The sequence below is a fragment of the Xenopus laevis genome, chromosome 3S (assembly GCF_017654675.1).
Source record: "Xenopus laevis strain J_2021 chromosome 3S, Xenopus_laevis_v10.1, whole genome shotgun sequence".
Classification (NCBI taxonomy): Eukaryota; Metazoa; Chordata; class Amphibia; order Anura; family Pipidae; genus Xenopus; species Xenopus laevis.
Genome location: NC_054376.1, coordinates 118,922,288 through 118,940,011, shown reverse-complemented (window position 1 = coordinate 118,940,011; position 17,724 = coordinate 118,922,288). Strand labels below are relative to the sequence as shown.

General features: G+C 41.8%; 1 protein-coding gene across 1 annotated transcript in view; it reads right to left on the bottom strand.

The window, feature by feature from the left end:
• stard15.S (StAR-related lipid transfer (START) domain containing 15 S homeolog) overlaps positions 1 to 9,719 on the bottom strand; it is a 37,172-nt gene extending 27,453 nt beyond the window's left edge. Inside the window, exon 1 of the mRNA XM_018256226.2 lies at positions 8,883 to 9,719. Within this exon, the coding sequence (XP_018111715.1) occupies positions 8,883 to 9,029 (147 nt within the window). The 5' untranslated portion in view covers positions 9,030 to 9,719. The remainder of the gene's footprint in view (positions 1 to 8,882) is intronic.
• Positions 9,720 to 17,724: the final 8,005 nt, after the last annotated feature.

Here is a 17,724-nt window from a genome sequence, read left to right as displayed (position 1 = left end):
AAGATCCCAGGGTATTACTGACCCAGAGTAAGGAACCAAGTGTTGAGATAGGGATGTCAGGAGTTCCCCTGGTCTGCCACTGGAAGATATCCTGAAAACCGGGCAATACCCATCACATGCTGTCAACTTACTCTCTGCTGTAAATTCCCTAGCCTGTGGGGATTCAGCCTATACGTGCTGTGAGTATATGCTTCCTTTATGCTGCTTTGTATGTTCTATACTCCATTGTGGATCAATGTGCTAAATGATCTCTGTGCTATTGTTCAATAAATACTGTTATTTGTTCAACCGTTAAAGAACTACTGGCACCCATCATTGTGCTATCGCACCTGGTTACAGTTACACTACACCCTTGCCTCCACACCGTTGCGAGGGCTTGCCCCTGAGAAAGAGAGTTCATCGGTGGTCTCAGCCCACCAAGGAAAGTAGCTAAACTGTCCTAGCACAAGTCAGTTTACTATAGCGCTACATATACATAAAGCAGGGTTTTACATATGAGCTGTTTTATGCAATATATTTCTATAGAGACCTACATTGCTTGGGGGGTAGTTTTCCTTTAGGAACAGTAACAGCAGCATTTGGCTACATTTTAAAAAAAAAAGTCCTCAGAATAATGTAGTGGATAGATAAACACACGTCTCCAAATAGTATTTAATTATTTAGAGAGTTATCTGTGAGTTTCCTCTTAGTCATCTGTTATGACTATGAAGATTTTCATTCATCCAGGTCATGGTATATCTAGTATAGGTACATCTAAAAACAACTGGACTTGCTGAGTAATCATTGATTCCTCAGCAAGTCCAGTTGTTTTTAGATTGACCTGTACTAGATATAGTCATCTGTTAGTTTTCCTTAAAGGAAAAACAAACCCCTTATTAAAAACAAACCCTACCCTACATAGACCCCCTCCCTCCTCCCGCAGCCTAGCTGCTACCCCGGGGAAATGCCCCTAACTTTTTACTTACCCCTTGGTGCAGATTCAGGAATCGTAGTTCACGTCAGCCATCTTCCAGGTCTTCATGTTTTCTTCCGGCGCTTCGGCAATTTCCATCCATTTCGCGGTTGTCACAAACCGTGAAATTGTTCCAACTGCGCATTCGCCGGTCTCATTCTCAGATTACCGAAGACCAGGAAGATGGCTGCAGTGAACTGTGATCCCTGAATCTGCACCAAGGGGTAAGTAAAAAGTTAAGGGCATTTGGCCGGGGTAGCAGCTAAGCTGGGGGAGGAGGGAGAGAATGGCTTCGATCGTTCGATTCGAATGAAAATCCTTCGATCGAATGATTAAAATCCTTCGATCGTTCGAATCTAACGATTTTAGCGGGTGTTCGAAGTTCGCGAACTGTCCGCGAACGTTCGCATTTTTTGCCGGTGTTCGCGAACACCAAATCGGCAGTTCGCTACATCCCTACTCATATGTAAAACCCTGCTTCATGTAAATAAACTATAATGATAATATACTTTTTTTTGGTTGTATGTGCCATTGGGTAATCCTAACTAGAAATTGCCATAAGAAGTACTAAGTGGAAACAAACAATAAAAAAGGGAAAAGATGTAAAAGATGTAAAAGAGTAATATTTACTTAAATTATATATATATATATATATATATATATATATATATATATATATATATATATATATATATATATATATATATATATATATATATATATATATATATATTTATATATTGCATTCACATGGTCAAATTGTGTCCTTGCGACTTGGTACTGATTCCATGATTTATTTTACCTGCCCTTCACAGCTTCAGTGGCAGGCATGTGGGTGCATTTATGGCAGGGTTATACTTTACAGAGTCCCCCCCCCAACGTATAGAATGATGTCACCTGTGTGCGTGATGTCACTTCTAGATTTTGCTGCAAAGGGCCCTGTACCCCTCACCCCCCAGCTCCGCCACCGGATTTAAGTTTTTTTTTAGCAAGCAAATAATGTCTTTTGGGCATATTTTTTAGATGTGCCCAGCTCAGGGCACCAGAGTGAAATTCTGCCTGGGGATGGTTTGTTTTTTAATTTTTTAAATGTTTTTCAATTATATAGGCTACCCCAAAAGCTGCCGCCCTAGACTTAGACCCTCAGGTACCCCTCTCTCTCTCTCACTATTGTGTGTAAAATCCCGTGCTGCCGCACACTTAATAATGTGCCTATGTTTAAATACATGACTAACCCAATCAGTAATTTATTGTATTATATTAAAAAAAACGTGTTACCCCAAGGTGTAATCATGTTATACACTTATTCCCATCACGTATATGTGTTATCACAAAAATAAAGTAAAAATAGAAAAAAATAAAAATTTGAAAATACAGAAATAAAAAATATAAAAAAAATATATACATAGTCCAAAAACCAAAAATGGTTCATAGTCCCTTTTATAGATGAAAGTCATTGTTCATTTGTTCGAAGGCGTAGACACATTAAACATTGGGGTATCCACTTTAGTTTACCCCGACTCTGGGAGCCAATCTATGAGGTCACAGGAGGTAATTCACTCCAATCCAGGTGTCTCAGGTGCTAGCGAATCTCCCTACAAATGAGGCTTAATTGTGGATCCTGGAAGAATTCCCCCGGCCAGATCTCTGTAACCATTAGGTTGCTCTGCATGAGCACACATAGCAACATCAGGGTCCAGGTATCAGTTTCAACAAAACAAACTGTGCATGGCTGATAGATGTTTGCAGGGGCACTCAGCTTTCACAAGCTAGTTTTTATCTGGTGATGTTGTGGTTACGTCATTTCCATCTTGGCCATTTTCTCGCCAATTGAAGTATTTAAGGCATTTGTATGATGTACTAATTACTTTGAAAAAGGACAAGACAGAAACGCCAGACTTCTTTTTAATATAATATTTATAAGACCTGAGAGTGCGGATCCTATTTGTATTCTATAGATTTATAACTTTTTATCGTGAGTGCTGGCTTTTCGATGGATTATATATATATATATATATATATATATATATATATATATATATATATATATATATATATATATATATATATACACAAAACCCTAAATGTAGCGTGGCAAGGACAGGTTATTTGGTATTATAAAATATTAATAATATATTTAAATAAATCAAAATGTCGCTCACTACCCCAAGCTTCGCTGCAGGATTTAAGCAGTAACTTTCCTGAGGCAGCTGAGAGACTCCTCGGGTGTCTGTAAATAAATATGGTCCTGAATATAACGTGGTAAGAACTGGTTATTTGGTTTAAAAAATATTTTTAAATAAAGCTGTGGCTGACTGTCATGCTTAGGTTAAACTATAGTATCCATGACTTCTTTTCTTGGCCCTGCAGTCTTGAGTACAAATCCATATCATTAGCAGTTCCCCTTTAACAATTGATGCCTAGAGCCAGTCCTTTTGTTTGATAAAGTAAAAACTCCCAACACTTGCAATGATGCCTGTCAAGAAATACACAAATCCTCCATTTAGCCAAAAGATGCCGGTGTGTGCCATCAACGTGACAAGCCTGTAGAATTAATCACATGGATGTGGGGAATAAGCAAATAAGTCACACAGTGCTGTGAGCAGTGTTTTAATCAGTGGCCTAATAGATATTACAAGGCAACAAATTATTTTTCAGGCCCCCGAATCTGTTTTACCAAAATGTATTGAAATTGTATATGAATTAGGGCCTCATGGGGCCCCAATACCTCTTGGGCCCTCCTGCAGCCGCAGGGTCTGCTTCCTCTGCAGTTACACCCCCTGGTTTTAATAACAATATCAGAACGTATTTGCCTTTGGCATTATACAGATTTCTTCCTGGGAATATGTCACTTCTACAGATATACTCTTATTAAAATGCATTTGGTGAGGTGCACCTATTGACTTGCTTGTTTGGTTTGAAACTCCTTGATTCCATTCGGGTCTGACAGCCGTTCTATACAAAGCACCGGTTTGAGCCATCCCGACTGCTCCGCTTTTATTTACTTGGAACACGGCAAAAGCCGAAGAGTTAACGGAACTGCAAATTGAATCAAAATCGAGGTGAAAGATGTAAAATCAGCACAAAGACAAATATAGGCTCCGGCTGTCTAGAGCGAGATTCTCCCATCGGTGCGGAGAGAAGCTGTGAGCATTATAGTAGCTGTGAGCATTATAGTAATCGACAGAGAGAATAAAAGCACTTTTCTAGTAAATAGGGAATTTTGTACAACCAGTGGATTTGCTGACAAGAGGCTGACAAAATACCTAGCTAAATAAATCACAATCCAGCATCGCTCTACCTGCATTTACCTGACTTTGTTAAGCTGCAGCACTGAATGAAACCATATTTACATTACTACAGTTGATGCAGGGATAAAATATTTAACAATATTTTAAGTCTTTATTAAGAAACAACTTAATGAAACTCCGCTTGCGCTCCTCTTCAGAAAAGGCAATCCATTGTGCGGTGCTTGATTTCTCCTCCCTGCCTTCCTTATAGGAGATAGCCAGGAAGGAGAAATTGAGCGCCGCACAATGGATCGTCGCCCTGTCGCCTTTTCTGAAGAGGAGCGCAAGCGTAGTTTCGGTAAGTTATTTCTTAATAAAGACTTAGCGATTTCAAAGTTTCATTTGTCTTTGTGTTTTATTTTCGTTGTATACTAACGAATTTATATAAAAAAAAAATTGATGCTACTGGTCCTTTAATAGCTACTAAAAAACACCCAATACCTATTCATTCATGCTTTGGAGAGGGTGTTGTGTCCGACTAGAGGTTTTATTTTAGACTTTGTGAGTTCAAATACCCCTTTGCAGTCCAACAGAGTACTAAACTCTAAATGCCAAAAACCCGAAAAATTTGTGGTTTTTAGTATAAAATCCAAATTTTATATATCTATATAGGCCTTCATTATATTTCATTATTTTGGTCTATTAAACGGGAACTCCGGCTTCCGAACCAAAATTTGATAAAGAGGCCCACATAACACAGAAACCCCTAATATACACATCACAGTTACGTGTTTCTTCAAAAAGTATAAATAAATGCCATTTTCTATGCTGAAATCCAGCTGTTCTTCTCTTTCTGCATCATTTGAAATCCTGGCAGGGAAGGAGGGACTAAACACTGATGTTACAAATTGTAACAACTTCTCCACAGCTTACAGACAGCATGCAGGAACTACATAACCCACAATGCATTGCACTGGGATGTTCTGTTCCTTATTGAAATCACGTGTGCAGGGAATTGTGGGGTTTGGAGGATGCAGGCTGAGGACAGATGGCTGTTGATAAAAAGTAACAAAGTCAGACAGCTCAGCAAAGTAGTCAGACAGATCAGCAGGAGAGCAGGGGGCTAGGCTTAGGGAACTGTTCCAAACCATAAAAAACAATTTGGTTTGGAACCCGGAGTTCCCTTTTAAGGTATGAAGATATAAAGGATCAAAGATCCTTGCCAGGTCCCAAGCATTCCGAATGACGGGTCCCATACCTGTACAATGATCTGAACACTATTTGCAAGGGCTGCAAAATTGTGGCCTAGGTTGCTATAATAAATAATGTTAGCTTTTTGTGTTATAAAAAGGAACCCTGGAATTAAGGGTTATGCTGTGGAAAAAAAAGGCGACTGAATTTGGTGCACATCTCCAGGCATTGCCGTTTATCATGTTTCGGACTCATTTTTGGCAACTGCGTCCCTCCCCAAACAAATCAAGAGTAACTGTAAGCCAATATGGATCCATTGCGGCTTTTTAAACATTTTTTATTTGATCGACTTCCACTGGAAATTTAATTTTCATCATAGATTTGGATTAAGTCTGAAGTGTCGTCAAATCCAGCACTCAAATGGCATTCAAACCTTTGGAAATTCTATATTTATAAACTTCGGGCGACTTCGGAAAACAAAGCGCTTCGAGTGACATCCCGCCGGCGATTTGGATTCAAGCCGGTGGGGAGGCAGTTTGGGGAGATGAGTCGCCCGAAGAAGAAGCGATTTGTCGACGGCGACTAATCTCCCCGAATCTTCTCGTCTGTCTCTGCCCTAAGTGTATACCTTAAACAGGTGCATTGAACCAGCAGCTACTTGTATTGCACTTCAGGAAAGATATACAAGTAAAAGTTGCGTATGAAATCTGCAAGTGGGTTTCTGCCTTTGTAAAAAAAACATATTCAATTATTATTCAAGTGTATATTATATATATTATTATACTCAAGTGTATATCCCACTAAAGCTGGCCACAGACGTGCACATTTTAGCTTTGTTTCCTAATAACGATTGGACGTTGCAATCTGCCAACCTGCCACTAACCATTCAGATTAAATAAAGTAGTAAACAAACAAACGAGACGATGTTCTGCCCGGGACAGCAATTGTATAAAAGTTATGTCCGACAAATAGTAGTGGCCCGTTGATATCATCAGATAAGCAATACATGCAGAGATATTATCGGTAACATAAACCTTCTAACCTGTGCGATCGACTAAAGCCGTGTATATGAAAAATGACGGGACAATGCGCATGCCGTCTGAAAGTCATACGAATTGACTTTATATTTTCATCTATGAGCAGCTTAAAGAAGAATTCAACCCCTTATTAAAAAAAACCCTTCCCCACTACGCTACATAGACCCCCCTCCCTCCTCCCCCCCAGCCTACCCCGGGGAAATGCCCCTAACTTTTTACTTACCCCTCGGTGCAGATTCAGGGATCAGAGTTCACCATCTTCTGGGTCTTCGGTAATCTGAGAATGAGTCCGGCGTATTAGCACATGGGCAGTTGGAGCAATTTCCAGGTTCACGACAACTGCGCATACGCTGAAATTGCCGGAAATTGCCGGAGCACCGAAAACCCGGAAGATGGCTGCCGTGAACTGCGATCCCTGAATCTGCACAGAGGGATAAATAAAAAGTTAGGGTGTAGGGTTTTTTTTAATAAGGGGTTGAATTCTCCTTTAAGGAGTAGTCTCGGGTTGCTATGGGGTCACTTGACCCATTGTTAGAATTTCCTGACAAATATTTGCTCAGCATGCAATGCCTGTTTGTCCACGTGCACTCAAAAAAAACTCCACTGCATCTAAATACTAGATTTATAAATATGGTTGACAGTCAATTCACAAAATGTGATGGGTCTTACAGTGGTTCTGAAGAACGGTATCTGGGTCCGGTGGATTCAATACATTGCAGGCACTTTACACAATGTATGCTGCTCCATTTTAACTAATGGATCTATGTGTTCCTCTACTGCAGGGCTGCTGTACAATAACCTGCGACCGTATGACTGCATTATTCTAGAACTCACACCATCTAGTTACTAGTTAAACAGCCTACAATAAGCTCAGTACAGCTGCAGTCTATGGGCAACTACTAGTATATTAAAATAAGGTCACGTTTAATCAGAACTGACTTTAATTTTCTTAACATTGCTACTGTCCTGTTCCTCATTCCCCTGTTTATAACACTGCCAGTGCCAGCCCTCGTAGTTCTCACACTGCACCCAAAATGACTGAATTATTAGGAATGTGCCCCATTTCTTCAGTATAGTCAGGATTGTTCTTATGCCGCACTTGAATCGTTAATTGTCAACCGGCGATGGTCGAATTTTTCCCGTTTGGCTGCGCTGACAAATTCACGAATTTCCAGCGAAATTCACGAAACAGCAAAAAATTTGTGAAACACGAATTGTGACGCCTGCATCAATTTTGATGCCCACATTAAAGTCATTGGGTGTCCACATAATGTTGACATGTGACAGTTTGAACGCGAGTTCCGACGCGCGTCCAAACTTTTTTTATGCTGGTGAATTTTCTCTGCAGTTTTGCAAATTTATTTGCCGGCGGTGAAACGCGGAATTCGTACCTGTCAAATTTATTCGCCCATCACTACTGTCAACCTTCTCAATTCACTGCCTCTACAATTCTACCAGTTTAGCTTTACATGAAGGGATCCAAGGACAAAATTGTGCTTTAAATTACAAATTGAATGTCCAAAGATTTGCTTTTTAAGTAAATGCGATGTGTCTCAGAGTGGTGCTGAAACCCTGTATATGGGCCCAGTTTGATGCATAGCAAACACTTTTCATCATCACTGTGTCTCTAAGGGACTAGCTACATGGACGGTTTTGGCGCGATCCGACGCGCTGCAACAAAACTCCTGCGTCAGATCGCATGCGACGGAAATAAGGTAAATAATGGAAATGTTGCATGGTGTCGCAGCGTTGATCCGACGTGACACGACTGTCGGATGCAAATGCAGCGTCTGCATCCGACAGTCACATCGGATCAATGCTGTGACACCATGCAACATTTCCACTACTTACCTTATTTCCGTCGCATGTGATCTGATGCAGAAGTTTTGTTGCACCGCGTCGGATCGCATCGAAAACTTCCATGTAGTTAGTCCCTAAGGCAGGACTGCTGTACAATGACCAACAAACAGTCTAATGGACTGCGTTATTCTAGACCCCCCTGGCCCTACAACAATGGTCTCTACTTTCATGTTACTGAAACAGGAAAAAAAAAGAAATAGCACAATGTTATATTTATATAAAGGATATTATATAAAGGATTTTTTTTTTGAAATAGGATGTCCATCATCTCCTTCTAATTGTTGCTTTGAACTACAACTCCCATAAACCATCCAGGGAGTTGTAAGATAGGACTGCAGGACTGTCTGCGAAATAAAAATGGAAACCTTTTAATACATAAAGGTGTGCTCTCCGGCTAATTTTTGATTTACTTTGAATCTTTTGCAACCTGGCACGGGGACTGCGGCTCGTTGAGAAGCACTAAACACACGGAAAACTACTATAAGGACTATTTGATATTTGAATTTGAGTTGTAAGATAGACAGCCTACGATATGCTTATGATACAGAACAGCTGCAGTCAATAGGCAATTGCCAGTATCTTATAATAAGTTCATATTTATTAAGCACTTACCTTAAGTTTCTTAACAGCCTTGCTACTGTCCTGTTCCTCACTCCATACCGTCACTCCCCCCTTATTATACTGGCAGTGCCACCCCTCATGGTTCTCGCACTGTTCCCGAAATGAGTTAAAGTCTGCATCATCCGGAATGTGCACCATGTCTCCAGGATGGTCAGGATGGTTCTTGTGCAGCCGCTGATGGGTTAACTCTCTTCCTCCTTAATTCACTAGTTCTACTAGTTTAGCTTTACATGAACACAAATTGTACTGTAAATTACAAAAAAAAAACGAGTGTGCTGGTCCAAGGGTTTGTTTTTAAGCAATTTCCATGACTTTATCTTTATCACACAGATGTACAAGCAATGCTCAGTGTTCAGAGCTGCCCAGTGTCTCTCTTTCACCTGGAAATTAATATACAAATGGGTGACAAACCCCTCACAGGCTTCTGTACTGTCCTGCAGCTGCTGCACAGCTCACTAAACCTGTCTCTTGTTTCCTAGGTTTGTGCTCCACGGTCTCTATTATTCAGCAGGTAACATCACACAGGTGTCTTAGGTTTCTCACCCTGCCCATTTCTTCCACTCCCTCCTCTTTTCTTGCTCGTAGGCAGCCACCCCTTCCTTCTCCCTGATGCCTCTCTCTCTCAGCCTCCATCTGCTTGACTTTGCAGCAGTCTCACTGATCTCGGGTCAGTCTCATCAGCAAGTCCATTAAACAGGCCCTGTAAAATATCGTTGAGTTATTAGCAAGCGCAGAGCTTAGGCTTGTAACTCTTGAGTGCCATCCACACTGCAGTATCTTTGCAAAGTGCTCCAACGCTGCCGATCGCAATGTGGGATTTGTGCAAAGGTTCTGCACAAGTCACAGAGGAATGATGAAGGCCTCCAGTCGAGCATGAATCCCTTTAACACTATGCGGTCATCCTGCAGAAGAATTCAACTCACAACTGCTCAACCAATTAGAAATGTCTCTCCTTCTGCTTGGAGCGGATCCATACACACATCCATATATCTGACGTGAGCTCAGCACAGCATTGCATTCTGTTACTGCAGAGAAGCAAGGGAATTCTGCAAATGTCTTTGTTGCATAATGAAAGAAGGCACCAACCCACCATAGAATTATATGTCCTTAAAGCACTCGTTTGATTATTACTGCAGTTATTTTTATTTTAACAGTTTTTATTAGTCTGGTGTTGATGCAGCAGTTTTCTTGGAGAAACCCTGGGCTTTACAGATTATGCAGGCAGCTTTTCTATATAGAAACTATTCTGCATATGGAACACTCTAATACCTGGTATATTGCTGAGAACTGGGGGACCTCAACCACTGTCCTCCTGCCTGGCCTATGTCACTCCTGCTGTATAATATAAACAGAGTGACTTGAGAAGTGGCCTGTATATCCATTTAACAGCTTCCAAGGTGAATTCCTAGTAATGAGACTTCCTTGAACACTGAAGTTGGTAGGTTTATATTCCCTTTAAACAAGAGCTGCACTTTAATTTCATAACATCTGCATTCCTGATTAGGTAGTTAAAGAGACATGGCAAGCAAGAATACTCCGCAGTGCTATATTAATGCATCGTTTTCTCTTCTGCCTGCAGGTAATGCTGTAGTATTGCTCCATGCAGCTCCCTTACGGCTCGCTCACAATAAAGGCATATTCAGGTTGCAGAGTGGAAATCTGATCCTGCTGATACTCAACTAGAATATCATGTGGCTACATGCAGTTTTTATGAAAAGTAGTTCAGATATGATATTGAACACTTAGGGCTCTTACACACGTGCGTTTTTTCCTGCGCTCCCCTGCGTTGCGCTTTTTTCCATTCAGCCACAGGGGAGCGCAGGAGTAGACACAGTCAGTTATTGTGAAGGGGGCTGTACTCACACAGACACATGTATGCTCATACGCAAGTGAAATGCAACATGCCCTGCGGCTGAACGGAAAAAGCTCAACTCAGGGGGACGCAGGAAAAACCGCCCCTGTGTAAAGCTGGCCATAGACGCAAAGATCTGATCATACGAATCATCATACGATCGGACTTCCCCATCTCCCGACCTGCCATTAACCATTCCTGACAGCAATCGTACCAAAGTTATGTCCGACCAAAGCTAGTGACCGTCTCCCTCTGAAAATCGTACGATCGGCAATAAACGCAGAGATATCACCCGCAGCCTGTCCAATCGACCAAACGACCGATCTCCGCCGGACGCAAAATTTTGGGACTCTCCAATCGGATAATCATCCGATAATCTGAAAAATTCATGGTTTCCGTTCAATATTCTGAATAATACGTTTTCTGGTCAACAGTTTGAAAAAGTCACACAATAGACCCACAATTTTGTTGAGACTTTTCCAGCACTGACAATTTACGAACCGAATTGTTAGTAAATTAAGCCAGACTGTGGTTGGGAGTTAGGTCGAATTTTTATTATTAATATAATGGGAAAATTTGAGTTTTAGTAAATAGCCCCCTAACAGTTCGTCCAGAAAGCCAAACTCATCTGCAACATTTGTGCAGGGATGCCATCAAGAGGAAGAACTGGGGTTACTTTATGGTAGAAGTACACGAACGTTTTCAGCACAATCCAACGCGCAGCGAAAAAAAGCATGCGTCACATTGCATGCGATGAAAATAAGGTAAGTGAATGCATTGTCGGATGGTGTCGCAGTGTTGATCTGACATGACATGACTGTCGGATGCAGACGTAGCGTGCAGCATCTGCATCTGACAGTTCTGATCAACGTTGCGACTTCATCCGACATTTCTATCTCTTACCTTATTTCTGTTGCATCCGATTTGACGCTGGCTTTTTGTCGCAGCGTCAGATCCCGCCGAAAACGTTTGTGTAGTTCTACCCTTCGGACTCTTACATGCAGATGATTTTTTGTGTATTTTTCAAATGCATGCTGAGAGTGAAAAAATGTATATATATATATATATATATATATATTTTTTTAAACACAGCTAAGTGTGTTTTGTCAGTTTCAAATGCAGCTCTCTATTCTACTGGTATTTGAATGCTCGTCAAGCATCTAATGAACTGCGATGCAGCGCAAATGGAGTAAAAAGCAATTCAAACTTCTCATGAGTACAGTCAGGAAGAATATAATGGAATCAATTAGAAAATACGTTTAGGTGCCATCAAAACTGCGTCTTGTGCATTAAACGCACATCACCCTAAGGGTCCCAGAAAATAATTTTTATTAGTAGAGGCACCTCCCTATTCTGGGCAGGTAAGGAAAGAAGTGAGCCGCTGCAATATTTACAACAGACCCATTGTGCTTGTCATGGGGGCTGTGATCAGTGTCGGACTAGGGTGTGTGTGGGACTGCTTCCCCCCCACCCAATCGCAAGCTCCAGCTCCTCCCCCCAAGGCTGTGTACCACTTACCTTGTGCTCCTCTCTACATTGGCCACAATTGGGGGTAAAGGTGGTGGGGGCACAGCACTTCATGGCAGGGGGAGGCCTGGGTCTGTCTGATCCTGACTAGGGTCACTAGTTGTATCAGGCCACAAGATACAGTATAATGGGACAGGAGAGAACAACAAGCATGAGGTGAGCTAGGAAGGAACCAGGACACACACAACATTCCCCATTAACAGAGAAGGAACGTAAATAACACTTGGGGGTACCAAAGTTACTTGTAATTTATTAAATGCTGTTTAACACCCAGGTGCTATTATAACAAAGCTATGCCCTATACAACTTATATTTTGTAAATGGGCCACGCTACACAGCAATAAAAAACACCACTACCTTCCCATGATCACTACTCATTCAGTTGGCACAGGTTAACTGGTATCCAATACTACAGTAGCTGGCGCATGTACCTTGGCCCTTAATGGGAGCTATACACTAAAGGAGCACTCTTAAAGGCACAGCAACATATATTTCCATGGCTTGTAGGGCACTTCTATGTGTGGACGTTGTTTTATTCACTTACAAAGGCATTCTGACAGTGTGGCTGGTGCAAATCAGTATCAATTAGGGGATGAGGGTTGGTTTTTACTAGTTTGTGTCAATTTCTGCTTAGAAGAACTCAGGGCCGGATTTGGATCGTGGGCGCCCCTAGGCCGCGCAGTTCTATCACCTGCTGCCACACGATCGCACACGTTGGAGCACTGGGGAGCTGCGCATCCCCAGTGCTCCTTACCCATTTAAATTGTTGTTGCCACTATTTTGTCATATACATGTTGGGATGTGTTATATATGCCACTGTTATCAAGTCACCAATAGTTACATTCAGTTCACATATTTCTACCACTCAATAAAACATGTTGAGAGTTACCTGCTGACGAGTCTCTTAAGGGTAACTTCACAGTTTACCTTTCAGTTAACTTTTAGTATGTTATAGAATGGCTAATTTTAAGTAACTTTTCAATTGGCCTTCATTTTTTTTTTCTTTTTAATAGTTTTTGCCACTCTCTTCTGACTCTTTCGAGCTTTCAAATGGGGGTCACTGACCCCCTCTAAAAAAAGCAAATGCTCTTTAAGGCTGTATTGTTATTACTGATTTCTATTACTCATCTTTCTAATCACAGCCTCTTCTATTCATAGTTAATGATGGGCGAATAAATTCGCCAGGCTCAAATTCTCAGTGAATTTTGACGTTTTGCCGCCGGTGAATAAATTCACAAAACTAGCACGAAAATTTGCCGGCACGTTAGAAAAGTCGCTCTCATAAAAACCGCTACGTGTCAGCAATATTCGGACGCACATTGAATTTAACGCCGGCGTCAAAATTGACAGGATCGTCAGAATTGACGCAGGCCTCAAAATTTGTGTGTCACAGGACAAATTCACCCATCACTATTCATAGTCTATTATTCAAATCTCTGCATGGTTACTAGGGAAATTTGGACTCTAGCAACCAGCTGAAAACTGGAGAGCTGCTGAATTAAAAGCTAAATACATCTCCATGTCAAGCTAAAACTAAATATAAAGGTGAACAACCCCTAATTACAGATGAATAAGGCTTCTACAGGGAGCCGTGACCATTTTTGCTTCAGTCTTATGGCCCTGAGGCAGATACAGGGCAGATATGCTTTTTACTGGCGTGTTCAGACATACCCTTCCATCCGCTGCTTGAAAGTCGCCTCCCTATTCACTGACTCTGAACTGACACTTGGTTAAGTGATTTATCTTGGTGGTAAGATCTTAGAGCTTTCCAAAGCTTAATCACCAGATTCAACATTTCAACACATAAGGTAAAATGATTGTAAAGATGCCTGATTGATATGCACTTGTAATCTCTACACATGACAAATCCCTAAATTATATAAATTAATTTAATGCAAGGTACATTATTAACTGGGCAGGACTATCTTTATCTTACATCCAAGGCTGGCAATGCAGTAGAATTTACATTTCCGGGTTCTAGGCATTGTAAGAGGTGTCTATGAAAAGATAGTGATAGGCTGGTGAATAGTAAACTCCAGGGCAAATGTGTGTTTTCTGCAGCAAGTAACGCTGTGTATTTTGCCAGCTCAGGAAAAGCTGGATGAATGGGTCCCTGGAGTGAATGTGGAACGGCAGGGTGGGTCTTCCATTCCTTGCTCCATGAAGGGGTTTCAGCTGCCAAGCTAATGGTAGCTACAGTAGGTAATTAGGCTGCAGGTGAGATACAGTTAAAGAGAGGTGTGAGGCAACACCTCCCGGTGCTCTCCCTGGATTCCTCCTGGAGCTGGAGGAGGGTGAAACCCCTCCCAGAGACTGAGTGTTGAGTGTGAGTCCAATAGAGGATTATGGGACTTGTGTACGGTGAAAGCTGTAAGTGCTGGGATGTTGTGTTAATGCAGGGCCAGAACTAGTGGTAGGTGGAAGAGGTAGCTGCCTAGGGCACAATAATAGGGGGGGGGGGATGCTGTGCAGCTACCTCTAAAACTGTCTTCTGCCTACTAGAGATGTCGCGAACTGTTCACCGGCGAACTTGTTCGCGCGAACATCGGGTGTTCGCGCTCGCCGGAAGTTCGCGAACGTCGCGCGACGTTCGCCATTTTGGGTTCGCCATTGTTGGCGCTTTTTTTTGCCCTCTCACCCCAGACCAGCAGGTACATGGCAGCCAATCAGGAAGCTCTCCCCTGGACCACTCCCCTTCCCTATAAAAACCGAAGCCCTGCAGCGTTTTTTCACTCTGCCTGTGTGTGCTGAAGAGATAGTGTAGGGAGAGAGCTGCTGCCTGTTAGTGATTTCAGGGACAGTTGAAAGTTTGCTGGCTAGTAATCGTTTTGATACTGCTCTGTTATTGGAGGGACAGAAGTCTGCAGGGGTTTGAGGGACATTTTAGCTTAGGTAGCTTTGCTGGCTAGTAATCTACCTTCTACTGCAGTGCTCTGTATGTAGCTGCAGTGGGCAGCTGTCCTGCTTCTGATCTCATCTGCTGACTGCTGCAATAACAGTAGTCCTTGTAAGGACTGCTTTTATTTATTTTTTTGTTATTTTACTACTACTACTACTACTACTATAAGAGCCCAGTGCTATTAGTCTAGCAGTGTTGGGGAGTGGGACTGGTGTGCTAATCTGCTGCTCCTAGTAGTTCAGCAGCACCAACTTTAATTTTTTTTTTTTAATATTCATTTTTTTTTTATTTTACTTTTTTTTATTTTACTACCGCTGTAGTAGTGTATAAGTTGACCTTTTAGGCATTATTTGCCCTGTAGGCATTATTTGCACACTGTTTTCTTCAACCCGCCATCTAGCTGTGTGACCTTGTTCACATTCTGTCTAAATATCCATAATATTACCGTCTCCAGAAAAAACACCGGAGTGACTTTTTTCAAGCAGCCATAATATATTTTACGTAATCCGTATCCACCGCTGTAGTAGTGTATACGTTGACCTTGTAGGCATTATTTGCACACTGTTTTCTTCAACCCGCCATCTAGCTGTGTGACCTTGTTCACATTCTGTCTAAATATCCATAATATTACCGTCTCCAGAAAAAACACCGGAGTGACTTTTTTCAAGCAGCATTCATATATTTTACGTAATCCGTATCCACCGCTGTAGTAGTGTATACGTTGACCTTGTAGGCATTATTTGCACACTGTTTTCTTCAACCCGCCATCTAGCTGTGTGACCTTGTTCACATTCTGTCTAAATATCCATAATATTACCGTCTCCAGAAAAAACACCGGAGTGACTTTTTTCAAGCAGCCATAATATATTTTACGTAATCCGTATCCACCGCTGTAGTAGTGTATACGTTGACCTTGTAGGCATTGTTTGCCCAGTTTTTTTGGCCGCAGCCACTGAAGCACAGAGGCCAGAAAAAATATGCCATATAAATGCTGAAAATAGTCATTTTTTGCCATACGTTGACTCAACGTATATGGCAAAAAATTACTATTTTCAGCATTTATAAGGCATATTTTTTCTGGCAACTGTGCTTCAGTGGCTGCGACCAAAAAAACTGGGCAAACAATGCCTACAAGGTCAACGTATGGCAAAAAATGACTATTTTCAGCATTTATATGGCATATTTTTTCTGGCAACTGTGCTTCAGTGGCTGCAACCAAAAAAACTGGGCAAACAATGTCTACAAGGTCAACGTATGGCGAAAAATTACTATTTTCAGCATTTATATGGCATATTTTTTATGGCAACTGTGCTTCAGTGGCTGCGTCCAAAAAAACTGGGCAAACAATGCCTACAAGGTCAACGTATGGCAGTTGTTTAAAGAGAACAGTAGATTACTAGCCAGCAAAGCTACCTAAGCTAAAATGTCCCTCAAATCCCTGCAGACTTCTGTCCCTCCAATACAGAGCAGTATCAAGCAGATTACTAGCCAGCAAACTTACTATCATCTGTCCCTGAAATCACTAACAGCTCTCCCCCTACACTATCTCTTCCAAGCACACACAGGCAGATTTTTCAGATACATTTTTGCCCTTGATCCCCCTCTGGCATGCCACTGTCCAGGTCGTTGCACCCTTTAAACAACTTTAAAATCATTTTTCTGGCCAGAAATGTCTTTTCTAGATGTTAAAGTTCGCCTTCCCATTGAAGTCTATGGGGTTCGCGAACCGTTCGCGAGCCGCTCGCATTTTTGCGCAAGTTCGCGAATATGTTCGCGAACTTTTTTTCCGACGTTCGCTACATCCCTATTGCCTACCCCCAATCCTCACCTCTCTGTCTTACTTTTTTCCTCTTGACACCCTCCCCTCTCTTGTCGCTCTCTCTCCCTCCCTTCTGATCCTGTCCCCTCCCTCCGTCACTCAACCCTCCCCGTCTATCTCTTCACTCTCCGTAGCAAGTGCCAGGGGCGTATATGTGCAGAGTAAGTACAGCGGAGGTCATGGACACCATCTTCCAGCTCTTTTGTATTCTTCAGGTCCTCTTTCCTCCCTTCGACAATTTCCGCCACTTTTGGCGCATGGGCAGTTGCTACAAACCAGAAGACTGCTCCAACTGCGCATGCGCCAATACGGCATTTATCATCAACAATTTGTCAGAATTGTAGTTACTTGGATCAACTTGTACTAGGAGCTATCTTCCATAACCCTGTATTCCCTCACTTGCTAAACACCATCCAACCCCTTCTTAAAGCTATCTAAGGGAGAGAATTCCACATCTTCACAAATATTTAGACATAATCTCCTTTCTTCTAATCAGAATGGGTGACCTACTGGTAAATAAAGCATTAGGGAGATTATTATATGATCCCCTTATATCTTTATACATCATTATTATATCACCCCTTCAGCACCTCTTCTCCAGTGTGAACAATCCCAACTTGGTTTTGCCAGCTTAGTTGCCCTTCTCTGTACCCTCTCTTATTCAATAATGTCCTGTTTGGGCGCCAGAGACCAAAATTATTACATCCCAGGTGCCACTTAGCTGCCAGATTGCCAG